Source organism: Ovis canadensis, chromosome 9, assembly GCF_042477335.2.
Source record: "Ovis canadensis isolate MfBH-ARS-UI-01 breed Bighorn chromosome 9, ARS-UI_OviCan_v2, whole genome shotgun sequence".
Taxonomy (NCBI): domain Eukaryota; kingdom Metazoa; phylum Chordata; class Mammalia; order Artiodactyla; family Bovidae; genus Ovis; species Ovis canadensis.
This window is the reverse complement of record NC_091253.1, coordinates 23860003-23887694: the sequence shown is the minus strand read 5'-3', so window position 1 is coordinate 23887694 and position 27692 is coordinate 23860003. Positions and strand designations below refer to the sequence as shown.

Below are 27692 nucleotides of genomic sequence, written 5' to 3'. Positions count from 1 at the left end.
CTCAGCCCTGGTCCCCAGGGCCAGAGAGATTCACCCAGGATTACAGTCTGGGGTGTCGGAGGGGGGTGGGGGTAGGCCTCCCATTGTGAGGTCCATGTAGAATGCTCAGCTCAGACTAACCCCAGTCCTGGCTGATCTTCGACTGCGTCCTCATCCCCACTCTCCTGTCAAGCGTGAGCACTCTGGCTTATAACAAGATGCCACCACCTCCTCCTGTTCAAGAGCAGACACTCGCAGAACCAGTGGAGGTCACGAGGACATGGCCTCACTCCTGCCAAGGTCAGACCTGCGAATTTCTCATTAGATGGCTCTAAAATGGGGAAGTGCTATAAGGACTCAGAAATATGCATTCTTACAAACTTATGAGGAATGCAGTCTTGGGTTCTTGAAGAATAATAAGAAAATTCAAGAATCCGGAGAAGAGCAGGCACAGGAGGGCCACCGCAGGGGAATTTGGAAGAGGGGAGCTGAGTCCACAGAAACAGAAACCAAGCTTCAGGGAGCCGAGTACCTGGACACGGGAGCCCCTGGGCCAGCCGCCAGAGAAAGGCTCTGAGCACCTGGGGCTAGAAGAAAGCAAAGCCCGGTGTCCAGGTGTCCAAGATAGAATTTCGCCTGGAGGAGGCTGACAACTAAATCCAAGATCCCCAGGAAAGGGCACCCTCTCCAGGAAGGAAGGTGACAAGTTTTCATTCAACAAATGTTCACTGGTCATCCACCTTCACGACACCTGGCCCTTTGCAGGATGCTGGCGAGTCACACAGTCCTTGCCCTCGATGTGAAGTGAAACAGGCTAAAGAGCTAACTTCATAGGCCCAGGCAAGTGCTGTGACAAAGGACACGTCCGTGGGGACAGCCTAGAGGGCGGGATTGGGAAACTCCACAGAGGAGGCACCTCGAGAGGAAAGCCAGCTGGACAGGGAAGGGGTGGAACATTCGAGGCTGCCTGGAGGCATGGAGAGCTGAGCCTGTTAGAGCAAAGAGAGCACGGAGGAGGTGCAGCCTCTGACCTCACAATACCCAGGCCCACTGGGCCAGCCTTGCGACTTGCAAACTCTGGTGCCCTCCTCCAGCCCGGGCGAGGCCCGAGGCCCTGGGCAGCCTCCAGGTGCAGCGTCCTCCTGAGGGCCGCACCCTTCCCGCTGCCCTGGGGCATGTCTCTACTCACCAATTATGAGGGGCTTCGGCATCAGATCGAGAAGCTGGTGCGGGAAAATGAGGAACTGAAGAAGCTGGTGCGGCTCATTCGGGAGAATTACGAGCTCAAGTCAGCGATCAAGACACAGGCGGGCGGCCTGGGCATCAGCGGGTTCAGCAGTGGGCTCAGTGAGGCGGCGGCCAGTGCTTCTCCACACCAGGGTAACTGCAAGAGGCTGAGTTCAAGAAAAGCAGGGAGGGAAGGGTGAGACTGCAACCACAAGGGAGGGAGTCTGTGTGTTCAGGTCTGGGGAGAAGGGCGTAGACAGCAACAAACATGGGGTCAGCAGGCCCCCTGGTGTGGGGGGTGAGGACACAGGACAGTCAAGATAAAAGGACAAAACTAGGTGCCAGCCCCGTTTGCCTGACAGCAGGTACCCTTGCCCGAACCCTCTCCTCAAGTGAACTTGCAAGCAGCTCCACAGACTGAATTTTCCAGCCCTGAAATCCAAACATGCTGCCCCACTGGACCCGACACAGCACCCACCCTCAGCTTCTCCACCCCGCCCCTCCACCCTCCCCTCCATCCCTCCCTCAGCACCCCAGGCCTCTTCCCCATTCCTCTCCACTCAGATGTGACCAGAAGGCAACTAGCCACCTGAGTCCAAAAGCCAGGCAGAGAAACCAGAACTGAGGCTTGAGGTTGGAAATCACTAATGCGTGACACCCCTGGGGCTGGAGAGGATGTTGAGTGTGGGGTGAGACAGAAAAACTGGCAAAGAAGTTAGAGGTGTTTGCAGAAAAGCAGTTAAAGTGATGACCTTCAGGGCTAGGCCTGGAGCTTAGGGACTGGGCCAGAAGGGTGTTCAGAGGCCAGGAAGCCAGAGAGGCTTCACAGTTGACTGTGGGGATGGCAAAAAGGGATGCACCAGAAGAACAGAAAGCTGTGGACACAGAATGGCTGGTATTGAAGCAATCAGAGAGAACTTCCCAGGGCGTGGCAATAGACTGTCAGAGCATGCTGGTGAGGAGCTGACGAAACGCCTTCGCATTTGTTATATCCACATCCTCTCCTTGTCTACAACGTCCTTCCTGTCCTGGAGAAGGCTGTGTGTCTCCTTCCCAGGTGCACTTCTGCACCCACACTTGGTACCCATGCACCCCTGTGGAGACCCCCACTCCATCAAAGGCCCTGCTCCTTGCCATCCTGCTGCCCCCACCTCCACTCCGCTCATCAACAGGTGTGAGGCCAGCCCCCTTCACTGAAAGAGAACTCTGGTCTTTCAGTCTCTACCACTTAAGGCTCTATAGCTCTGCAGCGGACCTTGACACTCCGCTGTTCTAGAAAGGCGGCTTCTTAGGTGCCGCATTCTTCTCAAACTCTGCGTGCCACTTGTTTTTTTTTGGCAGTGCAAGGTATGCGGGATCTTAGCTCCCTGACCAAGGATCAAAATTGAACTCATGTCCCCTGCACTGGAAGGCAAAGTCTTAACCACTGGACTGCCAGGGAAGTCACTGCATGGCACTTGGGACTGATAACCCTCCTCTTTCTGAGTTCCAAGAACACCTTCAGCTGGGTCATCCTCCCTCATCTCAGCTCCTAGTCTGGTTCAGGCCCTGCCCTCCAGCCAGCCTGCCCACCTGGGCTTTTCTCTCCACTAGAAGTGGTAATCTGGAGAAGGCAAAGGCAACCCACTCCAGTACTCTTGCCTGGAAAATCCCATGGACAGAGGAGGCTGGTAGGCTGCAGTCCATGGGGTCTCAAACAGTAGGACATGACTGAGCGACTTCACTTTCACTTTTCATTTTCATTCATTGGAGAAAGAAATGGCAACCCACTCCAGTGTTCTTGCCTGGAGAATCCCAAGGACAGGGGAGGCTGGTGGGCTGCTGTCTATGGGGTCGCACAGAGTCAGACACGACTGAAGCGACTTAGCAGCAGCAGCAGCAGCAGCAGAAGTGGTAATCAGGCCAAGGAGTCCCTGGAACTCAGCTCACTCTAAACTAGGCATGCTTCTGATTAAGAACTTGACCTTTTGACCTGAGGCTATTCCCCTCAGGTCTGGGCTCCTTCCCCTACAGTCCAGTTTCAGTTGGAAGCTGCCTTCCCCTGCTTTCTGCCCACTGGGTTTCCCACCTCCCAGCCTGGCTGTGATCTGGAACTGGGCTTCACAGTCCTCCCTTACTGGTCCCAAGCACAAAGTTCTCTCTCCTCTGAAAGGGTCTACTTCCATGATTTTGAGACAACAGACAGAGCAACAAAAATGATATGCTCGGGGAGATACAATATTTAAGAAACGTTACACTTCAATAGAATGGGAAAGACTAGAGATCTCTTCAAGAAAATTAGAGCTACCAAGGGAATATTTCATGCAAAGATGGGCACAATAAAGGACAGGAACAGTATGGACCTAATAGAAGCAGAAGATATTAAGAAGAGGTGGTAAGAATACACAGAAGAACCATACAAAAAAGATCTTCATGACCCAGATAATCACGATGGTGTGATTACTCACCTAGAGCCAGACATCCTGGAATGTGAAGTCAAGTGGGCCTTAGAAAGCATCACCATGAACAAAGCTAATGGAGGTGATGGAATTCCAGTTGAGCTATCTCAAATCCTAAAAGATGATGCTCTGAAAGTGTTGCAGTCAATATGCCAGCAAATTTGGAAAACTCAGTAGTGGCCACAGGACTGGAAAAGTCCTGCCTTTCATTACAATTCCAAAGAAAGGCAATGCCAAAGAAGGCTCAAACTACCGCACAATTGCACTTATCTCACATGCTAGAAGGCAATGGCAACCCACTCCAGTACTCTTGCCTGGAAAATCCCATGGACGGAGGAGCCTGGTAGGCTGCAGTCATGGGGTCACTAGGAGTCAGACACGACTGAGCGACTTCACTTTCGCTTCTCACTTTCATGCATTGGAGAAGAAACTGGCAACCCACTCCAGTGTTCTTGCCTGGAGAATCCCAAGGATGTGGGAGCCTGGTGGGCTGCCATCCATGGGGTCATACAGTCGGACACGACTGAAGTGACTTAGCAGCAGTAGCAATACATGCTAGTAATGCTCAAAATTCTCCAAGCCAGGCTTCAACAGTATGTGAACCATGAACTCCCAGATGTTCAAGCTGGTTTTAGAAAAGGTAGAGGAACCAGAGATCAAATTGCCAACATGCATTGGATTATCAAAAAAGCAAGAGAGTTCCAAAAAAACATCTACTTCTGCTTTATTGACTATGCCAAAGCCTTTGACTGTGTGGATCACAACAAACTATGGAAAATTCTTAAAGAGAAGGAAATACCAGACCATAGGACCTGCCTCCTGAGAAATCTGTATGCAGGTCAAAAAGCAACAGTTAGAACTGGATATAACAACAGATTGGTTCCAAATTGGGAAAGAAATACGTCAAGGCTGTGTATTGTCACCCTGCTTATTTAATTTATATACTGGGTGTTCATTGGAAGGACTGATGTTGAAGCTGAAACGCCAATACTTTGGCCACCTGATGCGAAGAACTGACTCATTGGAAAAGACCCGGATGCTGGGAAAGATTGAGGACAGGAGGAGAAGGGGATGACAGAGGATGAGATGGTTGGATGGCATCGCCAACTCAATGGACATGGGTTTGGGTGGACTCCGAAAGTTGGCGATGGACAGGGAGGCCTGGTGTGCTGCGGTTCATGGGGTCGCAAAGGGTCGAACATGACTGAGTGACTGAACCAAATTGAACTGAACAGAGTACATCATGAGAAATACTGGACTGGATGAAGCACAAACTAGAATCAAGATTTTCTGGAGAAATATCAATAACTCAGATATACAGATGATACCACCCTTATGGCAGAAAGCAAAGAAGAACTAAAGAGCCTCTTGATGAAAGAGAAAGAGGAAAATGAAAAAGTTGGCTTAAAATTCAACATTCAGAAAACTAAGATCATGGCATCTGGTCCCATCACTTCATGGCAAATAGATGGGGAAACAATGGAAACAGAGACAGACTTTATTTTCTTGGGCTCCAAAATCACTGCAGATGGTGACTGCAGCCATGAAATTAAAAGATGCTTGCTCCTTGGAAGAAAAGTTATGACCAACCTAGATAGCATAATAAAAAGCAGAGACATTACTTTGCTATCAAAGGTCTGTCTAGTCAAAGCTATGGTTTTTTCAGTAGTCGCGTTCACATACGGATGCGAGTTGGACCATAAAGAAAGCTGAGCATGGAAGAATTGATGCTTTTGAACTGTGATGTTGGAGAAGACTCTTGAGAGTCCCTTGGACTGTAAGATCCAACCAGTCAATCCTAAAGGAAATCAGTTCTAAATATTCATTGAAAGGACTGATGCTAAAGCTGAAACTCCAATACTTTGGCCCCCTGATGTGAAGAACTGACTCATTTGAAAAGACCCTGATGCTGGGAAAGATTGAAGGCAGGAGGAGAAGGGGACGACAGAGGATGAGATGGTTGGGTGGCATCACCGACTCAATGGACATGAGTTTGAGTAAGCTCCCGGAGTTGGTGATGGACAAGGAAGCCTGGCATGCTGCAGTCCCTGGGGGTCACAAAGAGTCAGATACGACCAAGCGACTGAACTGAACTAAACATTTGAAGAAATTAGACTGTGATTCCCAACTCCCAGGCTAACCAAGCAAGCCTTCTCCTTTTAGGTTTGGTTCTTGAGAGAATTCTTGGACCACTTCTGCTCTCCCACTCTGAAGGGTCAAGCTTGGAGGGTTAGGAAAAGGTTTCTGGTGACAAGCCCAGACACCCAGCCCTGAAAGGGGAAAGGGACATTTCAGAGGGAAGAACTGTCTGTGCAAAGGCCTGGGCCAAAGGTTTGCAGGAGTGAGAAATAGATTGTGTGGTTAAAGCCTGTGGTGTGCATGGTGTTTAGTGTGTGGGTGTGGGTATGGAGTCGGGGGGGGGGCGGTGTGAGCACGTGAACGTCGTGTTAGTGTATATGACCCATGAGTGTATAATGTGATGTGCGTGTGGAGTGTGTGGTACAGGTGGGTAAGTGACTAATGTGTAACATGTGTGCCTTGGGTATGTGTGTTGTACAGTATGAAAAAAGGTGTGTGTGTGTGTGTGAATGTGTGAGTGTAGTGAGTGAGTGAGTGAGTGAGTGAAGTCACTCAGTCGTGTCCGACTCTTTGTGACCCCATGGACTGTAGCCTACCAAGCTCCTCTGTCCATGGGATTTTCCAAGCAATAGTACTGGAGTGGATTGCCATTTCCTTCTCCAGGGGATCTTCCTGACCCAGGGATCAAACCCAGGTCTCCTGCATTGTAGACAGACGCTTTACCGTCTGATGTGTGGCGTATGTGTGGTGTATGTGTCTTGTGAGTTGCTATGTGTATAGTATGTGGATAATCATATACTTTGATAGAATAGAATAGTATGTGTAAGTATGTTTGTGATTGTGTGTTTTAGTGTGGGACATGTATGAGTGTGTGGTGTGCGGGTATTAGAGTGTGTTTATGCTATGTGTGCTAGTGTGAGGTGTGTGTGTACTGCTTGCATTTGCGAGTGTACTTGAGGGGGTTGGGGTCAGTGAGAGGTGCTGATGCAGTTAGAGGCCAGCAGGGCTCAGATGCTGAGGACTGAGAATGACATACTGAGGAGCTTGGACTTGCTCCCAAAGGCAATGAGCAGACGCTGGCAGGTTCCTACAAGGAGTAATCATATTTATGCTTCAGAAAGATCATTCCCACTGCTGTGGGGAAATGGAGTCAAGGGAGATAAGAGTAAGGTAGGGAAATAAATTAGACTGCAGCTCTTGAGTCATCCATGTAGAACATGATGGTGTGAACTAGCAGTGGAGAGAGACTGATTCAAGTGACTTAGTAGGAAAACGAACAGCTCAGATGTGAGGGATGAGAGTCCAGAATGTGTCTGTGTGGCTGAGGGGACTTAGTTCATGAAGTAGGGTTTGGAGGGGCACTAGTTGGAGAGGGGCCTGGAGTCCAGAGCTGCTTTTCCTGACGGCAGAGACCTGAGTTTATTTCTATGTAAAGGGAAGATACGAAAGAAAAAAGGGATAGTTTCTAGAGCAGAGCTGCATTAACTGAAGGAAGAACATCTCTTCCCCTGTCTGAGAAGGGAAGGAGGAAGGAAAGGGGCGTGAGAATGCCAGGTGGGAAGCTAAAGAAACTCCAGAACCATGGCTTTAATTTTCTCTGTAAAGCTTTCATTCTCTGAGAGCAATGGTGGAGAGAAAAAGATAAGCAAAGTCTGAAATGAAGTGAAAATGGCAGAAGGAACTGAATGGAGAACCTGGGAGGTGTGTAATGGGCCCAAATGATGCTGGCATAATGGATTATACAGGCAGCAGCCACCAACCTTCTCCAGCAGTATTTGATGGGTAGGGCAGGGCAGACACGGGAAAGCAGGCAGGCAGAGCTAAGGGCCTCTCAGCAAGAGTTCGGGCACATCAGAGAAGGAAGTGGGCACCAGCTGGGCTGTCAGATAGACGAAAATAAAGAGACCAGGGTACTAGAGATCTAGAGGCTGGCAGGGATCTTGCAAGCAAGGCAGAAGGTACAACTTTGTGGGCAGACTGGGCAACCTGAGTGACAGGAAATCAGTAAACTATTGGCTATGGGCTGAGTTAACTTCTCAGGGAAGAAAGGCCAAGAGATTTAGGCCTTGGCCTTGTGAACATGGCAGATGGGAGGTGAGCCAGGATGGGATTAAGACTTCAGGGCCTCATGCTCCTGAGGGCTCAGGGACTGTGCCAGGATGTCTCGAAGACTGAAGATAGATGGAAATTCAGGGCATTTGGAGCAAAGAGGAAATGAAGACTACACTGAGGGCTCCAGTCACTAAAACAGTGACTGCCTGCCAAAGTGGTTGCTCCTTACAGTGGTGGTCAGGACAGGGCAGGTGGTCAGGCTAGGAAGGGCTCTCAGGGCAGGAGGGCTTCTGTTGCTCTTTCTGCCGGGCACCCTCCCCTAGTTCCCACTCTTTCCTCACATAAGCCTGTCCTCACCCAGGCCCCCACTCCTGCTGCCCCTTGTCTTCCCTTGGGGTCTGCAGGCTGATGGAAGTTTCCTCAGGCAGGTAGCAGTCTTTCCCCCTTTTCAAAAGGCCTTTTACCAGCCCTGCTCCACACAATCTCCATCCCCCTCCCTCTAGTCCGGAGCTTTCCTTAACCCAAGGTCTTTACCTTGTCACCAGGTCAGGGCCTCCTTCCTCACCTCAGGAGGTGTTCTTGTCGTCCCCCCACCAGGACCCACCCAAGGCCCAATTTCCTACCTCAGGCCCCATCCCCCCACCCCACCGCTACATGCCACCCTAGGGAGTTAACCTAAGCCCGCCTAGCTCCACCCCTAGTGGGAAGCCTTCCTTCCCTCAGGAACTGCCTTCCTCTTGGAACTCTTGTCTCCCTTCAGAACCAGCCCCCTCAGGACGCGTCCCTCCTCAGAACTCACCCCCTTCAGAACCCTCCCGCGTCTCAGGACCCACCCACCATCAGAACCTCCCCGCTCAGAATCCTTCTCCCTCAGAACCCTCCCCCCTCAGAACTTCCCCTCTCGGGACCCACCCTGCAGAACACCGCCCCCTCCCCCCGCGACGATTCCTCTCAGGACCCCAGCCCACCCTCAGCCCTTGCCTTCCTTTCGGGACCTCTGCCCCCACCTCAGAACCCGCCGCCTCTCAGGATCTGTCAGCACACTGTTCTCTTTCGTCCTCCCACCCGCTGACCCTCTAAACCTTGGCTCTGGCAGCCTTTGCTCACTGCTTGGTTGGGCTTTTCAGGGTCGTGCCTTAAGCAACACCTTCCCCGCAAGACCCTCTGGCCCCGCCCCCAGGGCAGCCCCGGGACGCTAGCTCCGCCCACATAACCCGCCCCTTGAGCGGGCCCCTTGCTCTGGCTCCGCCCCTACGCTCGCGCCCCGCCCCGTCAGGACCCACCATGACGTCCAACCCTCTCAGGGAACCCTGCTGGACCTCGGCCACCTCGACTGTCCCACGTCTCCGTCCCCACGAGGACTGGGGTCTCAGTGGCCGGGCCCCCCTTACCCGGGTGTGGGGCCGGCATTCTCGTGCGGGAGGCAGGGTTCCGCGGCCGCCGAGGCCGCGGGCGGTGGGTAGGCCCCGGAGCGATGGCTGCAGAGGCGCAGCCGCCGGGAGCCAGAGGCCGCGGCGGGGAAGACGCTTGGGCCTGTCCAAGGGCAGGACCATATGGCGGCCACGTGCTGACCGACGCAATGAGGGGCAGGAGACCTGAGTAGGAAACAGTTAAAACACTGTAAACTTCATTGGTAAATATAAGACATTTGCTTTAAAAACAAACTTTAATTGTTCGATGTAACAAAGCTTCCTGAACCCTAAACAATTCTTATGTATAAAATAAATAAGTGCAGTGAATCTAAGCTCTCTAAGTTTCTAACACGGTATGTAGTAACATGGGACTTCCCTGGTGGCTCCGCAGTAAAGAACCCACCTGCCAAATCCCCTGAAGAAGGAAATGGCAACACACTCCGGTATTCTTGCCTGGGAAATCCCATGGATAGAGGAGCATGGCAGGCTATAGTCTGTGGAACTGCAAAAGAATCAGATACGAATTAACTAAACAACAATAAAAACATGTAGTAAAGTACCTAGGAACATTTCAACTCACAAATCTTAATCAGTGAAACATAAATTATAATAAGTTTAAAACAATCAATCACCTGCACATTTTGCTTGAGAATACAAAACTATAGGACTGAAATCCCTTAAACCAAGGCTTAATCTGGGATCTAGGACACTGTTGGCTCAGGACACTCCTGTTGATGGGAATTCCCCTGTGGTCCAGTGGTGAGGACTCTGTGCTTTCAAGTGTCCCCACCCCCCAGCCAAAATTTCAACAGGCCAATCCTGAGATTCTCACTGCTGACCTTTATGGGTCAAAAACCTGTGGACACTGTGTCCACGACTGAGGCTACAACAGTCTTAGCTCCAAGCAGTGGACACACACTCCCCCAGGAGCTGTACCAACACAACGTGCAGTGCCATCCAGGGATGCACTTAATTGGCCCCTGTACCTTGACAGTGTCTTCACTGCAACCCTAAATGCCTTCAATGAGTCTTTTTGTTAATAACAATTTTCAGTTCAGTTCAGTGGCTCAGTCGTGTCTGACTCTTTGCTACCCCATGGACTGCAGCACACTGGGCTTCCCTGTCCATCACCAATTCCCAGAGCTTGCTCAGACTCATGTCTGTTCTCATCCTCTGTCATCCCCTTCTCCTGCCTTCTTCAGTCTTTCCCATCATCAGGGTTTTTTCCAAGGAGTCAGTTCTTCCCATCAGGTGGCCAAAGTATTAGAGCTTCAGCTTCAGCTTTAGTCCTTCCAATGAATATTCAGGACTGATTTCCTTTAGGATGGACTGGTTGAATCTCCTTGCTGTCCAAGGGACTCTCAAGAGACTTCTCCATGATCTTCATTTTTTGAATGTTGAGTTTTAAGCCAGTTTTTTCAGTCTCCTCTTTCACTTTCATCAAGAGTCTCTTCAGTTCTTCTCCACTTTGCCATAAGGGTGGTGTCTTTTGCATATCCGAGGTTATTGATATTTCTCCCAGCAATCTTGATTCTAGCTTGTGCTTCATCCAGCCAGGCATTTCAAAGGATGTACTCTGCATACAGGGCTTCCCTTGTGGCTCAGCTGGTAAAGAATCCACCTGCAATTCGGGAAACCTGGGTTTGATCCCTGGGTTGGAGAGATCCCCTGGAGAAGGGAAGGGCTACCCACTCCAGTATTCTGGCCTGGAAAATTCCATGGACTTCATAGTCCATGGGATCACAAAGAGTCTGACACGACTGAGCAATGTTCACTCACTCACTCACTCACTCTGCATATAAGTTAAATAAGCAGGGTGACAATATACAACCCTGACGTACTCTTTTCCCAATTTGGAACCAGTCCGTTGTTCTATGTCCAGTTTTAATTGTCGCTTCCTGACCTGCATACAGATGTCTCAAGAGGCAGGTAAGGTGGTCTGGTATTCCCATCTCTTTAAGAATGTTCCACAGTTTGTTGTGATCCACACAGTCAAAGGCTTTGGCATAGTCAATGAAGCAGAAATAGATAGTTTTCTGGAACTCTCTTGCTTTTTCTATGATCTGACAGATGTTGGCAATTTGATCTCTGGTTCCTCGGCCTCTTCTAAGTCCGGCTTGAACATCTGGAAGTGTTTGGTTCATGTATTGTTGAAGCCTCGCTTGGAGAATTTTGAGCATTATTTACTAGTGTGTGAGATAAGCGCAATTGTGCAGTAGTTTGAACATTCTTTGGCATTGTCTTTCTTTGGGATTGGAATGAAAACTGACCTTTTCCAGTCTTGTAGCCACTGCTGAGTTTTCCAAATTTGCTGGCATACTGAGTGCAGCACTTTCAGAGCATCATCTTTCAGTACTTGAAATAGCTGAACTGAAATTCCATCACCTCCACTAACTGTTCGTGGTGATGCTTCCTAAGGCCCGCTTGACTCCGCATTCCAGGATGTCTGGCTCTAGGTGAGTGATCACACCATCGTGATTATCTGGGTCATGAAGATCTATTTTGTACAGTTCTTCTGTGTATTCTTGCTACCTCTTCTTAATATCTTCTGCTTCTGTCAGGTCCATACCATTTCTGTTATTTATTGTGCCCATCTTTGCATGAAATGTTCCCTTGGTATATCTAATTTTCTTGAAGAGATCTCTAGTCTTTCCCACTTTATTGTTTTTTCTATTTCTTTGCATTGATCATTAGAGAAGGGTTTGTCATCTCTTCCTGCTATTCTTTGGAACTCTGCATTCAGATGGGTATATCTTTCCTTTTCTCCTTTGCCTTTCACTTCTCTTCTTTTCTCAGCTATTTGTAAGGCCTCTTCAGACAGCTATTTTGCCTTTTTGTATTTCTTTTTCTTGAGCATAGTCTTGATCACTGCCTCCTTTACAATGTCACGAACCTCTGTCCATAGTTCTTCAGGCACTCTGTCTGTCAGATCTAATCCCTTGAATCTACTTCTCACTTCCACTGTAAGGGATTTGATTTAGGTCATATCTGAATGGTCTAGTGGTTTTCCCTACTTTCTTCAATTTGAGTCTGAATTGGCAATAAGGAGTTAGTGATCTGAGCCACAGTCAGCTCCTGGTCTTGTTTTTGCTGACTGTATAGAGCTTCTCCATCTTTGGCTACAAAGAATATAATCAATCTGATCTCAGAATTGACCGTCTGATGTCCATGTGTAGAGTCCTCCCTTGCGTTGTTGGAAGAGGGTTTTGCTATGACCAGTGCATAATCTTGACAAAACTCTGTTAGCGTTTGCCCTGCTTCATTTTGTACTCCAAGGCCAAATTTTCCTGTTACTTCAGGTATCTCTTAATAACAATTTTATTAAGATATAATTCACTGGATTTCCTTGGTGGTCCAATGGTTAAGACTTTGCATTTGCAATGCCGGAGGCACAGGTTCAATCCCTGGTCAGGGAACTAAGATTCTCATGCCACAAGGCAAGGCTAATAAACAAACAAAAGATATAATTCACATACATACCATACAATTCACCCATTTAAAGTGTACAATTTAATATTTTTTGATATATGCACAGATATATACAAACACCACCATAATCAGTTTTAGAACTCTTTCATCATCCCCAAAATAAATCCTTTAGCAATCACATTCCTACCACTCAATCCTCCTCAGCTCTAAGCAACCACTAATTTACTCTCTGCTATTATGGATTTGTTTGTTCTAAACATTCCATATAAGTGGATTCATATATAAGTGGCGTTTATGGCTGGTTCCTTTCATTTAGCATAATGTTTTCAAGGTTTATCCATGTTATAGCATGAATCAGTACTTCTAGGTGGGAGATGGGGGAGGTTGTTTTTATGGATGAATAATATTCCATTAAGGGATGTACCAATTCATTTATCAGTTCATGGACTTATATTTCCTCCTTTTGCTATTATTAATAATGATGCTGTAAGCCTTCACGTACAAGTTTTTGTGTGTGTACCAATTCATTCATCAGTTCATGGACTTATATTTCCTCCTTTTGCTATTATTAATAATGATGCTGTAAGCCTTCACGTACAAGTTTTTGTGTGCATATATGTTTCCATTTCTCTTGACTATATAGCCGGGCGTGAACTTCCTGTGTCCTATATAGCTCTATGTTTAACTCTGAGAAACTGCCAGGTTGTTTTCCAGTGGAGCGGCATGATTTTACATAAGCTACCAGCAATGCAGGAGCATTTCTGCTCCTCCACATCCTGCCAATACTTAGTCTCTGACTTTTTGACTATAGCCATATAGTGGGTTTGAAGTGGTATATCATTCTGATGTTAATTTGCATTTCCCTGATAACTAATGAGGTTGAGCAACTTTTCATATATTTATTGGCCATTTTTATATCGTCCTTGAGAAATGCCTGTTCAGATCTTTGGTCCATTTTTAAATTGGACTATTTGGTTTTTATTATTGATTTGTAAGAGTTCTTTATATAATCTGGATATAAGTCCCTTATCAAATATATGATTTGGAAATATTTTCTCCCATTTTGTCTTTTCAGTTTCTTGATAGTGTGCTTTAAAACACAAAAGCTTTTAATTTTGACGAAATCCAACTTATTGTTTCTTTTATTGCTCTAATAGGGAGTTCATTGAATCTGTAAATCAACTAGGGGAGTATATGCTATCTTCACAATATTAAGTCTTCCAATCCATAAACACAGGATATTTTCCATTTATTTAGAGTTTATTTCATTTCTGTCAATAATGTTTATAGTTTTCAGAGCATACGTTTTGCATATCTTTTGTTAAATTTATTCCCAAATATTTTACTCTTTTTGATGCTATTGTCTTAATTTTACTTCTGGATTATTCATTGACAGTATATGGAAATACAATTGACTTTTGTAGACCTGCTGATGAATCTTGCACTCTGTATTCTAAGGACCACACAACTCCTTCAGCTAGTTACCTGTTAACTGACTGAGTTTGGGATCTCACATGGCTGTCACAGGGGTCACAGTTTATAGGGTCATTCTGTGGACAATTCCTAGACTGAGCTTTTTGTTTTCTTTTTAATTTTTTTTTTTTTTACTGAAGGATAATTGCTTTATAGAATTTTGTTGTTTTCTGTCAAACCTCAACCTGAATGAGCCATAGGTATACATATATCCCCTCCCATTTGAACCTCCCTCCCATCTCCCTCCCCATCCCACCCCTCTAGGTTGATACAGAGCCCCTGTTTGAGTTTCCTGAGCCATACAGCAAATTCCCATTGGCTATTTTATGTGTGATAATGTAAGTTTCCATGTTACTCTTTCCATACATCTCACTCTCTTCCCTTCTGATGTCCATAAGTCTATTCTCTTTGTCTGTTTCTCCACTGTTGCTCTGTAAGTAAATTCTTCAGCACCATTCTTCTAGATTCCATATATGTGTGTTAGAATACGATGTTTATCTTTCTCTTTCTGATTCACTTCACTCTGTATATGTTCTAGGTTCATCCACCTCATCAGAACGGACTTAAATGCATTCCTCTTTATGGCTGAGTAATATTCCATTGTGTATATGTACCACAAATTCTTTCTCCATTCATCTGTCGATGCACGTCTAGGTTGCTTCCATGTTCTAGCTATTGTAATAGTGCTGCAGTGAACAGTGGGATACATGTGTCTTTTTCAGTTTTGGTTTCCTCAGGGTATATGCCTTGGAATGGGATTGCTGGGTCATATAGTGGCTTCATTCTTAGTTTTTTAAATAATCTCCATACCATCTTTCGTACTGGCTGTATCAATTTACATTCTCACCAACAGTGCAAGAGCGTTTCCCTTTTCTCCACACCCTCTCCAGCATTTATTGCTTGTAGACTTTTTGATAATGGCCATTCTGAGTGGTGTGAGGTCATATCTCAGTGTAGTTTTGATTTGCATTTCTCTGATAATGAGCAATGTGGAGCATGTTTTCATGTGTTTGTTAGCCATCTGTATGTCTTCTTTGGAGAAATGTCTGTTTAGGTCTTCTTCCCACTTTTTGATTGAGTTGTTTGTTTTTCCGGCATTGAGTTGTATGAGCTGCTTGTGTATTTTGGAAATTAATCCTTTATCAGTTGTTTCATTTGCTATTATTTTCTCCTATTCTGAGGGCTGTCTTTTCACCTTGCTTATAGTTTCCTTTGCTGTGCAAAAGCTTTTAAGTTTAATCAAGTCTCAATTATTTACTTTTGTTTTTGTTTCCATTACTCTAGGAGGTGGGTCATAGAGGATCTTGCTTTGATTTATGTCATCGGGTGTTCTGCCTTTGTTTCCTCTAGAGTTTTGTCGTTTCTGGTCTTACATTTAGGTCTTTAATCCACTTTGAGTTTGTCTTTGTGAATGGTGTTAGGAAGTGTTCTAATTTCATTCTTTTACATGTAGCTCTCCAGTTTTCCCAGCACCATTTATTGAAGAGACTGTCTTGCTTCCTTTATCAAAAATAAGGTACCCATAAGTACATGGGTTTATTTCTGGGTTTTCTGTCTTGTTCCATTGGTCTATATTTCTGTTTTTGTGCCAGTACCATACTGTCTTGATGACTGTAACTTTGTAGTATAATCTGAAGTCAGGAAGATTGCTTCCTCCAGCTCCATTCTTCTTTCTCAAGACTGCTTTGGCTATTCTGCGTCTTTTGTGTTTCCATATAAATTGAGAAATTTTTTGTTCTAGTTCTGTGAAAAATGCCATTGGTAATTTGATAGGGATCATATTGAATTTGCAGAATAGTCATTTTCACAATATTGATTTTTGCTACCCAGGAACATGGGATATCTCTCCATCTGTTTATGTTGTCTCTGATTTCTTTCATCAGTGTCTTATAATTTTCTATGTACAGTTCTTTTGTCTCCTTAGGTAAGTTTATTCCTAGAAATTTAATTCTTTTTGTTGCAATGATGAATGAGATTGATTCCTTAATTTCTCTTTCTGATTTTTCATTGTTAGTATATAGAAATGCAAGTGATTTCTGTGAATTGATTTTGTATCCTGCAACTTTGCAAAATTCACTGATTAGCTCTAGTAATTTTCTGGTACTATCTTTAGTGTTTTCTCTGTACAGTATCATGTCATCTGCAAACAGTAAGAGCTTTACTTCTTCTTTTCCAATCTGGATTCCTTTAATTTCTTTTTCTTCTCTGATTGCTGTAGCTAGGACTTCCAAAGCTATGTTGAATAATAGTGGTGAAAGTGGACACTCTTGTCTTGTTCCTGATCTTAGGGGGAATGCTTTCAGTTTTTCACTGTTGAGAATAATGTTTGCTGTAGGCTTATCATATACGGCCTTTACTATGTTGAAGTAAATTCTTTCTATGCCCATTTTTTGAAGTTTTAATCACAAATGGGTGCTGAATTTTGTCAAAGGCTTCTTTTGCATCTATTGAGATTATCATATGAATTTTATCTTTCAATTTGTTAATATGATCTATCACATTGATTGATTTGTGTATATTGAAGAATCCTTGCATTCCTGGAATAAACCCAACTTGATCACGGTGTATGGGCTTTTTGATGTGTTGCTGAATTCTGTTTGCTAAAAGTTTCTTGAGGATTTTTGCATCTATGTTCATCAGTGATATTGGCCTGTGGTTTTCTTTTTTTGTGTTGTCTTTGTCTGGTTTTGGTATCAGGGTGATGGTAGCATCGTAGAATGAGTTTGGAAGTGTTCCTTCCTCTGAAATTTTTGGAAACAGTTTTAGAAGGATAGGCATTAGCTCTTCTCTAAATGTTTGACAGAATTCTCCTGTGAAGCCATCTGGTCCTGGACTTTTGTTTTGGGGGAGATTTTTTATCACAGCTTCCATTTCAGTGCTTGTAATTGGGTTGTTCATAATTTCTATTTCTTCCTGGTTCAGTCTTAAAAGATTGAACTTTTCTAAGAATCTGTCCATTTCTTCCATGTGATCCATTTTATTGCCATACAGTTGTTCATAATAGCCTCTTATAATCCTTTGTATTTCTGAATTATCTTTTGTAACCTCTCCTTTTTCATTTTTAATTTTGTTGATTTTGTTCTTTCTTTTTTTCTTGATGAATCTGGCTAAACATTTGTCAATTTTGTTTATCTTCTCAAAGAACCAGCTTTTAGCTTTATCTTCACTATTGTTTCCTTCATTTCTTTTTCATTTATTTCTGCTCAGATCTTTATGATGTCTGTCCTTCTACTAATTTGGGGGTCTTTTGTTGTGTTCTTCTTTTTCCAGTTGTTTTAGGTGTAAAGTTAGGTTGTGTATTCGATGTTTTTCTTGTTTCTTGAGGGAGGATTGTATTGCTATAAACTTCCCTCTTAGAACTGCTTTTGCTGCAGTTCAATACATAAGGAGCACCTCAATACATAAGACAAACACTAACAGACATAAAAGGAGAAATTGACAGTAACTCAATCCCATAAGTTTTGAATTGTTGTGTTTTCATTGTCATTTGTTTCTAGAAATTTTTTATTTCCCTTTTGATTTCTTCAGTAACCTGTTGGTTATTTAGAAATGTGTTGTTTAATCTCCATGTATTTGTGTTTCTTACAGTTTTTTTCTTGTGATTGATATCTAGTCTCATAGCCTTGGGGTTGGGGAAGGCGCTTAATATGATTTCAATTTTCTTAAATTTACTGAGGTTGGATTTGTAACCCAAGATGTAGTCTATCCTGGAGAATGTTCCATGTGCACTTGAGAAGAAGGTATGTTCTTCTGCATTTGGATGCAATGTCCTGAGGATATCAATGAGATCCATCTCATCTAATGTATCGTTCAAGACTTGTGTTTCCTTATTAATTTTCTGTTTTGATGATCTGTCCATTGGTGTGAGTGGGGTGTTAAAGTCTCCTACTATTCTTGTGTTACTGTCAATTTCTCTTTTTATGTCTGTTAGTGTGTGTCTTATGTATTGAGGCGCTCCTATGCTGGGTACATAGTTATTTACAATTGTTATGTCTTCCTCTTGAACTGATCCCTTGATCATTATGTAGTGTCCTTCCTTATCTCTTGTAATATTCTTTATTTTAAGGTCTATTTTTTCTGATATGAGGATTGCTACTCCAGCTTTCTTTAGCTTCCCATTTGCATGGACTATATTTTTCCATCCTCTCACTTTCTAGACTGACCCTTTTTTAAGTCTCAGGTTTCATCTGTGCTCATATATAATCATATTCTTCATATTTATTGAACACTTCCTGTGGCCCAAGCACTGTTCCAGGCACAGGGAAACAGCAGCACAGAGACAAAGCCCTGCCTTCATGGAGCTTCCATGCTAATTGAGGGAACCAGGACAAACCAGTAAGTCAATGCAGAGTGTCTTAGAGCGAGATAAGTGCCAAGAAGGAAGTCATCGAGGAGAAGGGAAGGAGCAGGTGGCCTGAAGGAACCTGGCAATTCCGGATGGAAGACCTCTCTGAGAAGGTCTCACGTGAGGGATGAGTAGCAGTGCAGGGCCAACCAGGCACACAGGAAGAGCAGTCCAGGCAGAAATGAGTGAGTGAAAGTTGCTCAGTCATGTCCAACTCTTTGCGACCCCATGGACTATACAGTCCATGGAATTCTCCAGGCCAGAATACTGGATTAGGTAGACATTTCCTTCTCCAGAGGATCTTCCCAACCCAGGAATCAAACCCAGGTCTCCCGCATTACAGGCGGATTGCAATGGGACCAGCCAACGCAAAGACAGAGGCAATGGTGTGGTAGGGCCATCAGTGAGATGGTCTCAGAGACCATGAGGACTGACTGTGCGGAGACTGTCTTCTCTCCCGAGTCCTGGAGATGCTGCCTGAGTCATCCAGACCGCAGGCTCCTGGAAGAGGAGTCAGGCTGAGGAGGATGGACACTCAGCTCGGATATCCGTGCCCTATCACCTCTGCCCCACCACTGCCCAGTCCCTCACACACTTCCTCCCCATGGGCTCTTCCCTTCAGGCCACAGGCTTTACTGTCTCCTCAATCCTAAAGCAAAAATCCAAAAAAGTCAAAACAAGAAATCATCAAAGACTGATTCTGAAATTTTAATTTATTTGTTTGGAAAAAATAACAAAACTTAAAAATGTTTGGCTGGACGTCCTGGTAGTATAGCACCAATGTACCACACCTGGGACTTCGAAGGGAACATCAGATGGTCTAAGGGGTCTTAAAGCAGAGGGGCTCGGCAGTGTGCATTGAGAAACTGCGAAATGTCTGCTTTCAGGGGGAGAAAAATAACAAAGATTTATATAGTAGCATTTTTGTTGCTGGGAAAACTGGAATCAATAGAATCCCCCGACTGAAATCGGCTCGATAGATAATAGCATGTACACAAGATGGAAACCACCGTGGCCACAATAAGCACTGTTTTCCAAGAATGACACAGCTGGAGGGAGTGTCTCCCAGAGGCGGGCACATAAGGACACAAGGACATAGAGTCACTGCACGCGTGTGCATGGCCTGGGAGCCAGGAACAGCTGGCTTAACCTTTTTTTAAACGTCTGAGAGAAAAATCAAAGGAGAGGACTATTTCACAACATAGAAGAAGTCCATGAAATTCAAATATTAGCATTCATGAATTTTTGCCGCCACGTCCATTTGTTTCCACGTTGCCCATGGCTGCTTTCAAGCAGCGATGACAGAGCTGAGAAGCTGCAGCAGGAGTGGCCAGGAAGGCTGGAGGTCTGTAGACAGCTCCTCACGGAGGGTTCTTCCAGCCCCTGACCCATACAGACACATGGAGAAGGTCTTCGCAGCTCCTTACAGAGGGGTCTGCCAGCCCCTGACCCGCATAACCACCTGGAGACATCTTCAAGGCCACGCACACAGAGCTTTGCAATAGGACGCACTGCGGGGTGACAGGTCAACCGGTGGTGTTCATCGCTTTTTGACTTTCCTGTATTTCCATTCTTTCCCTATCATAAGCATGTTCTGCTTTTATTTTTATAACGTGGAAGCTTCCATCAAACTGCACACTCACAGACGCCTTTCCCACGCCCTCCCTAGGGGACTTCTCCTTCCAACAGCAGTCACTTGGCCTTTCCGGGGCAGTCTCCTCAGGAACCAGGGGCAAACAGGCCTCCAGGCCGCGTGCGGGGGTGGGCACAGCAGGCCCTCCTGCAGCCGTATCCCCTGCCGGTAGGCAGGGGCCAGGCACACCCTGGGCTCCAGCCACTTCAAGCTCTGGCCCCCTGATGGTCCCTCATGTCGTGAGCTTCGGCTGTCCTTAAGAGGACAGTGGTCAGGAGGCCCGGGCCCACCTCTCCCCACCAGGGCACAGAGGGGTCAACTTGGCCACCTGTGTGTTCAGACCATCCCCTCTTCAGCGAGGGGTCAGCAGCTCAGGGCAGTGTCCTGTCTGAGGGGCAGGTAGCGTGGAAGGTCCTGGCGGCGGGGGCAGGAGTTTAGGGAGGTGATCCTGGGAGGAGGCAGGTACCCTCAGAGGACAGAAACGAGGAGTCAGATCCTCACGTGGGATCCACCTAGAGGGGAGGCTCAGAGAGAGTTGGTCAGCTCATCAGAGGCAGATGGGCCTCGTGGTCCAGGCCCTGCCACAGTGGGAGAGAGCCTGGCATCTCAGTGCTTTCTCTGTGTCCCCCAGGTGTCTTCCTGCCCCCGTCCCCGGCAGCAACAAACGAACCCATCCTGGAAGAAGTGGGGATTGTGGCTCTGGCACCCCTGGCCGACGTGCTAAACAGCCCACAGCCCAGCCCTGTGGCAGGCCCCATCGTGAGCCCCCTGGCAGGCCCTCTCAACACGCTGCTGCCCAGCCCAGGGCCCATCTCCCAGAGCAGCCCACTCACCAGCCACCTGGCCAGCCCCCTGGTAGTGCCCCAAGTGGGCACACCAACCAGCTCCCTGGGCCTGCCCTCCACCGGCTCCCTGATGCCCAGCAGCCCCCTGGCAGGCCCCGGGGCAGTGCCCCCAGGGGGCACACCAGTCAGCTCCCTGGGCCTGCCCTCCACCGGCCCCCTGACTCCAGGAAGCCCCCTGGCGGGCCCCCAAGCTGTGTCTCAGAATGGCCCCCTAATGCCCCCTATGACAGGCTCGGGGCTCCTCTCCCTGAGTGGCCCCCTGCTCACCTCCACGGCCGCCCCTCTAGGTGTCTCTCAGAACGTTCTGGCCAACCCCATGAACAATCTGGTGCTGTCGGAGGCCCCACGGGTGCGGCTGGCAGAGCCGCTCCGAGCATATCCCTCGGGACCCCACCCCTCGGCTGACAGGGGACCTTCTGCCACCTCCAAAGGTAACAGATGCGGGGATGGGGGGTGGGCCCTGGTGGGCCCTCCCAGGCCAGTCCCTGGTCCTGCCTGGCTCTAATCTGCCTCCTCTCCTTTCTGCCCCTCCCGCACATCACTAGTCCCACTCTCCACTGAGCACCCCCAGCCAACCCAGGAGCCAGAGCCCCTCGGCATGACATTTGTGGGTGCACCCATCCAGACCTCCACCCCTGTTGGTGTCCCGGGCACTCCAGGCCCCGTGACAGCCTTCTCCTATGGCACCTCAGATGCCCAGACACAGCCTGGCGGCCCCCAGGGACAAGTGGTCCCTGCCTCTGTCCCTGTCTTGACTGCCTCCAACATGGCCATCCTCACCTCTGCCCCTACCCCCACCCCCCCAGTGACCACCAGCTACACCCCGTCAAGCACGCCACACCCCTCTGCCCGAACACACCACTCCCCATCCCGGCCTTCGCTCACCCCCCACTCCCCTCCACGCAACCCCCGCTCCCCACCGCGAACCTCATCCTCCCCGGCTTCAGTCACCGACACCCGTGGTCCACGCGGCCCAGAGCAGTCTCGGAAAAGCATCCTGGAGTTGGAGCGGAAGCTAGCCCATCGCAAGAGCAGCAAGTTCCCTGACAGCTCTCGAGGTCAGCGCGAGGCTGGGGTCCCCTCTGCTGCCCATGGAGACCTCCCAGGCACCCCCTGGGCTGCTGGCCACAGTCACTGATCACTCTGTCCACCCCTGTTGTCCCCAGAATCAAAGCAGCTGGCCTGGGAGAGGCTGGTCGGGGAGATCGCCTTCCAGCTGGACCGCAGGATCCTGTCCAGCATCTTCCCCGAGCGTGTGAGGCTCTATGGCTTCACAGTCTCCAACATTCCGGAGAAGATCATCCAGGTGTGTCCTGCCCATCCCCACTGGCCACCGGAGGGCCTGCCCACCACTGCAAGGGCGGGGAGCTTGCTGGCTCTTGATGGGCTTCTGGGGGTCAGCCAGGCAGAGCACAGCAGAATCTGAGGGCACCCAGGGATGCAGGAAGCCTAGTGCTCAGTCCAGTGGCCAGCAGGTGTCCAGGGCGCCCAGCCGCAGGGGCCTGTGTCCCAGCCCCGTGCATGGGAGGCCTTCCCAAAGAGCAGAGCAGCAAGGGCCCCCGCAGGGTCAGATGTGTGCTCCCAGCCTCCTCACTGCCGTGGCCTCGGGATCTCCAAGCCCTGCTCCCAAGGGCCCTTCCCCAGGCTGGCAGGCCCGAGGCCTCAGCCTTCTTCCCCGCGGGGTCTGAGTCCTCAAGGGTCACAGGTGGACACCGGGAAGGCCAGTTTCGGAGCCTCTGAGCAGTTGGCAGCCTGGTGGCCATTAAGGCTGGGCTAATTTCAGTGCATTTTCAGCCTGCTGTCCACTGAGCCCACTGCCCCCGAGGGACGTGGAGGACGGTGCTTCCCAAACGAGTCTGGCACTTCTTGCCGCCACCGTGTACTAGGCGCTGACGAATAGGAGCCTGGGGGTGGAAGGGCGTGGGCTGGACACCTTGCAGCCCTGCCCCCCAGAATGAGCGAAGGCACGTCCTTCCCGACTGACGCCCTGCGGGTGAGGGCGGCGATGCGGGCACAGGAGTAGGGGGCGCGAGGGTGGGCGTGGCAGCCTCTGCCTCTGGCCTTCCTCCTCCGTGGAGGGGCTGTCGGCCTGAGTCTGAGTGGGCAGAAATGACGTTCTGTTACAGTGGGCTCATCGGTTCCGCCGGTTGCATTTGCCTTATCCGTTTGTTCAGGTGTCCTTTTAGGTTTTTAATTTTACCGTGGCCAGAATTATCTGCCTTTTCCTTTATCTGTGCTTTTCAAGTCTTAAGACTGAAGCTGCCAGCCCCGCCTCAGTCCCCTCTTCCAGTCCACGTGTGTGGGCTCCAGTCCTCCCTTCCAGCCCTGCCACAAGCCGATGTCCTAATCCGGCAGCAGAGGGAGCCTGGGCATCCTTCTTCCAGACTGTAGTAGCTCCTCTTGGCCCTTCGCTCTTCAATAAGAATTTCAAGGTCTGTCACGTTCTAAAAAACACCTAGTTCAAGTGTTCAGGTTTTCATTGGTTTACAGGTTGAGCTGGGGACATTTCCCATCTTTGCCCTGTTGGTATCCTTGTGTTGCTGGTGTCAGCAAGGCCCAAGTTGCTAACGTCCGGTTTGACGACCCTTGACCTGTCTTGGGAGCTAAAATTCAGACTTAAATTGAAGAAAGTAGTGAAAACCACTAGGCCATTCAGGTATGACCTAAATCAAATCCCTTATGATTATACAGTAACAGTGACAAATAGATTTAAGGGATTAGATCTGATAGATAGAGTGCCTGAACAACTATGAACGGAGGTTTGTAACACTGTACAGGACGCAGTGACCAAGACCATTCCCAAGAAAAAGAAATGCAAAAAGGCAAAATGGTTCTGAGGAGGCCTTACAAATAACTGAGAAAAGAAGCAAAAGGCAAAGGAGAAAAGGAAAGACATACCCATCTGAATGCAGAGTTTGAGAGAATAGCAAGGAAAGATGAGAAATCCTTCCTCGGTGATCAATACAAAGAAATAGAGGAAAATAGAATGGAAAAGACGAGATCTCTTCAAGAAAATTAGAGATACCAAAGGAACATTTCATACAAAGATGGGCTCAATAAAGAACAGAAACAGTATGAACCTAACAGAAGCAGAAGATGTTAAGAAGAAGAGGTGGCAAGAATACACAGAAGAACTGTACAAAAAAGATCTTCATGACTCATAACCACAATGGTGTGATCACTCACCTGGAGCCAGACATTCTGGGGTGCAAAGTCAAGTGGGCTTTAGGAAGCATCATTACGAACAAAGCTTGTGGAGGTGACAGAATTCCAGCTGAGCTATTTTAAATACTCAAAGACAATGCTGTGGAAGGGCTGCACTCAATATGCCAGCAAATTTGGAAAACTCAGCAGTGGCCACAGGACTGGAACAGGTCAGTTTTCATTCCAGTCCCAAAGAAAGGCAATGCCAAAGAATGCTCAAACTACCACACAATTGCACGCATCTCACACGCTAGCAAAGTAGTGCTAAAATTCTCCAAGCCAGCTTCAACAGCTCATGAACCAAGAACTTCCAGATGTTCAAGATGGATTTAGAAAAGGCAGAGGAACCAGAGATCAAATTGCCAACATCCACCGGATCATAGGAAAAGCAAGAGAGTTCTAGAAAAACATCTACTTCTGCTTCATTGACTAGGCTAAAGCCTTTGACAGTGTGGATCACAACAAACTGTGGAAAATTGTTAAAGAGATGAGAATACCAGTCTACCTTACCTGCCTCCTGAGAAATCTGTATGCAGGTCAAGAAGCAACAATTAGAACTGGACATGGAACAAGGGACTGGTTCCAAATTGGGAAAGGAGTATGTCAAGGCTATATATTGTCACCCTGCTTATTTAACTTATGTGCAGAGTACATCATGCAAAATGCCGGGCTGGATGAAGCACAAGCTGGAATCAAGATTGTTGGGAGAAATATCAATAACCTCAGATATGCAGATGACACCACCCTTGTGGCAGAAAGCAAAGAGGAACTAAAGAGCTTCCTAATGAAAGTGAAACAGGAGAGTGGAAAAGCTGCCTTCAGTTCACTCGCTCAGTTGTGTCCAACTCTTTGGGACCCCCATGGAGTGCAGCATGCCAGCCTTCCCTGTCCATCACCAACTCCCAGAGCTTGCTCAAAGCTGGCTTAAAACTCCACACTCAAAAAACACAGATCATGGCATCACTTCATGGCAAATAGATGGGGAAACAATGGAAACAGTGACAGACTATTTTCTTGGGCTCCAAAGTCATGGAAGATGGTGCCTGGAGCCATGAAATTAAAAGACACTTGCTCCTTGGAAGAAAAGCTATGACCAATCTAGACAGCATATTATAAAGTAGAGACATTACTTTGCTGACAAATTTGCGAATAATCAAAGCTATGGTTTTTGCAGTAGTCATGTATGGATGTGAAAGTTGGACCATAAAGAAGGCTGAGTGCCAAAGAATTGATGCTTTTGAACTATGGTGTTGGAGAAGACTCTTGAGAGTCCCTTGGACAGCAAGGAGGTCAAACCAGTCAATCCTAAAGGAAATCAGTCCTGAGTATTCACTGGAAGGACTGATGCTGAAGCTGAAACTCCAATACTTGGGCCACCTGACTCAAAGAACCGACTCACTGGAAAAGACCTTGATGCTGGGAAAGACTGAAGGCAGAAGGGGACAACAGGGGATGAGATGGTTGGATGGCATCCCTGACTCGATGGACATGAGTTTGAGCAAGCTCCGGGAGATGGTGATGGACAGGGAAGCCTGGTGTGCTGCAGTCCATGGGGTCGCAAAGAATGGGACTTGACTGAGCGACTGAACTGAACTGAACTGACCTGTCCTGGACCACAGCCACCACTCCTGCTGTGTTCTGGGTGCAGGCGTGGCGGCTATTCAAAAATGGGCACAGAGAAGCACAATATTTATGTCTCTAAAATGCTGTGTCTGACATCTAGTTGGCAAAGATTACATTAAATTGTAAGGTAAAGTCTAGTTGCCCATGTAGATTAGACATCAAACTGTGGAAAGAGGTTTTTAGTTGTTTGAAACTGCCCATTTAAATGGAAATAAGCTTGGCCTTTCAGTGCCTGGGCTGTGCAAGTCCTCCCCTTCCCCACCACTCTTCGCCCTGCCTGATGTTTCTGCTTATACTGGGCAATAGTCACAGCCCTAAATGCAGCTCCCCAGAGAAGAGGCAAGAAGAGGAGGCAGAATGTCTGTTAACGCAATTTTTCAGCGTTTAAGAAAGTCAGTAGTTCCTTCAGCCTCCACCTTGCCGGCCTCCAGCAGATGGAGCCAGATGGAACCCAGGTCAGGAAGACAGGCCTGTCCCAGTGTTGCAAGGTGGCTCAGGGTTGCCCCTGCCAGAAGTCAGAGGTCACTTTGGCTGAACCCTAACATGAGCCTGGTGCTGCGCTCACACGACCACCCAGGGAGGGGCAGACAGGGAACTAACTGCAGAAGGTGATGCTTGAGCAGACTGGGCGACCCTAGCAGGTGGTGTCTAGGGAAACGCGGGCAGAGGGTGAGCAGGGCCAGATGGGGGCCTTGAGGGTCAGCCCTGGCCCTGGAGCTGGAGCAGCGGGAACCACACAGGGGCTCGAGTAGGGCAACACCCAACTAACTCCGCACACAGCCAACCCACTGTTTCATGGGCCTGGGGGCAGCGGTACCAGCGACAGGTACAGAATTTGCAGGACCAAGTGCACAGGAAAACACGGCACTCCTTGTTCAAAAATTAACAACCTCGAGATTGCTTCAGCAGAACTTCAAGCTGAGGGCACCAGAAGGCAGTGGAGAGAGGGGGTGTGCAGGCCCAGCCCGGCAGGGACAAAGTAGGTGAAGACCGACCTCAGGCCCAGACGCTGGAGCCAGCACCCGAGTGACAGCAGTGCTGGGACTCAGGGCCTCAGCTCTGGGCCTGGGGTTGTCAGCACACTGTGAGGGCTTGAAGGGGCCCCCCGCAGGGTGTGGACATAGGATGCTAAGGATGGGGTGTTGGGACAGGGGGCCTAGAGAAAAGCCTGAGAAGTAGGAGGGCCGGACCCAGAAGGAGGCCTGGGAAAGACCCTGGGTGGTGTCTTCCCGGTCAGGCAATCCTGAGGGTTTGGGGAGGTCCCCTGGTGTCTCATCACCAGCAGCCACACCCTCTGTCCTCTGCTGCTTGTGGCCCCAGCTCAGTCCAATTCCAGGTGGTGGATGGAGCTGGTGCTGGGGCTGCTGGAAGCTCTGAGCTCAGGCTCAGCCCACAGGGTTCCCCCACCCTGGATCCCTAGAGGCGCCTCAGCCAGGGCCTCCAGGACACCTCCCTGCAGGTCCCTCCCTCCGACCGTGATCCTGGTGGAACCACACCCCCGCAACCTCCTTTGCCCCCATGTGCTTGCCTGCTCTTGGGCCAGGGTGGAGCCAAAGGTCCCTGACCATTGCTGTCCCCTCAGGCCTCCCTGAACCCCAGTGACCACAAGCTGGACGAGGAGCTGTGCCAGACGCTCACACAGCGCTACGTGAGCATCATGAACCGGCTGCAGAGCTTGGGCTACAACGGGCGGGTGCACCCAGCGCTGACGGAGCAGTTGGTGAATGCTTACGGCATCCTGCGGGAGCGGCCGGAGCTGGCCGCGTCCGAGGGCGGCTCCTACACAGTGGACTTCCTGCAGCGCGTGCTGGTGGAGACCGTGCACCCCAGCATGCTCACTGATGCGCTGCTGCTGCTCTCCTGCCTCAGCCAGCTAGCCCACGATGACGGCAAGCCCATGTTCATCTGGTGACCCCACCATTAAAGCTTCCCTCGGATGCTGGCCGCTGGGCC

At 48.4% G+C, this 27692-nt stretch overlaps 2 protein-coding genes across 2 annotated transcripts in view; one reads left to right on the top strand and one right to left on the bottom strand.

Moving 5' to 3' along the window:
- The window catches only part of PARP10 (poly(ADP-ribose) polymerase family member 10), a 40719-nt gene extending 31788 nt beyond the window's left edge, over positions 1-8931 (bottom strand). The window contains exons 1-2 of the mRNA XM_069599588.1: positions 8783-8931; positions 1169-1373 (exon numbers count right to left, since the gene is read on the bottom strand). Of these exons, the coding sequence (XP_069455689.1) occupies positions 1169-1190 (22 nt within the window). The 5' untranslated portion in view covers positions 1191-1373; positions 8783-8931. The remainder of the gene's footprint in view (positions 1-1168; positions 1374-8782) is intronic.
- SPATC1 (spermatogenesis and centriole associated 1) lies at positions 1155-27651 on the top strand. The gene is made up of 6 exons (XM_069599660.1): positions 1155-1365; positions 20699-20914; positions 21005-21343; positions 21458-21970; positions 22079-22218; positions 27322-27651. Exons 1-6 carry the CDS (start codon positions 1155-1157, stop codon positions 27649-27651), a joined length of 1749 nt encoding a protein of 582 aa, XP_069455761.1.
- Positions 27652-27692: the final 41 nt, after the last annotated feature.

What these genes read in the sequence shown, in the direction of transcription:
- SPATC1 (XM_069599660.1), top strand. Translation starts at nt 1,155, where the DNA reads ATGTCTCTACTCACCAATTATGAGGGGCTTCGGCATCAGATCGAGAAG. An exon ending in ACTCACCAGCCACCTGGCCA is followed by an intron (nt 20,915 to 21,004) that starts GCCCCCTGGTAG and finishes GCCCCCTGGCAG; the next exon opens with GCCCCGGGGCAGTGCCCCCA. An exon ending in GTTCCCTGACAGCTCTCGAG is followed by an intron (nt 21,971 to 22,078) that starts GTCAGCGCGAGG and finishes TGTTGTCCCCAG; the next exon opens with AATCAAAGCAGCTGGCCTGG.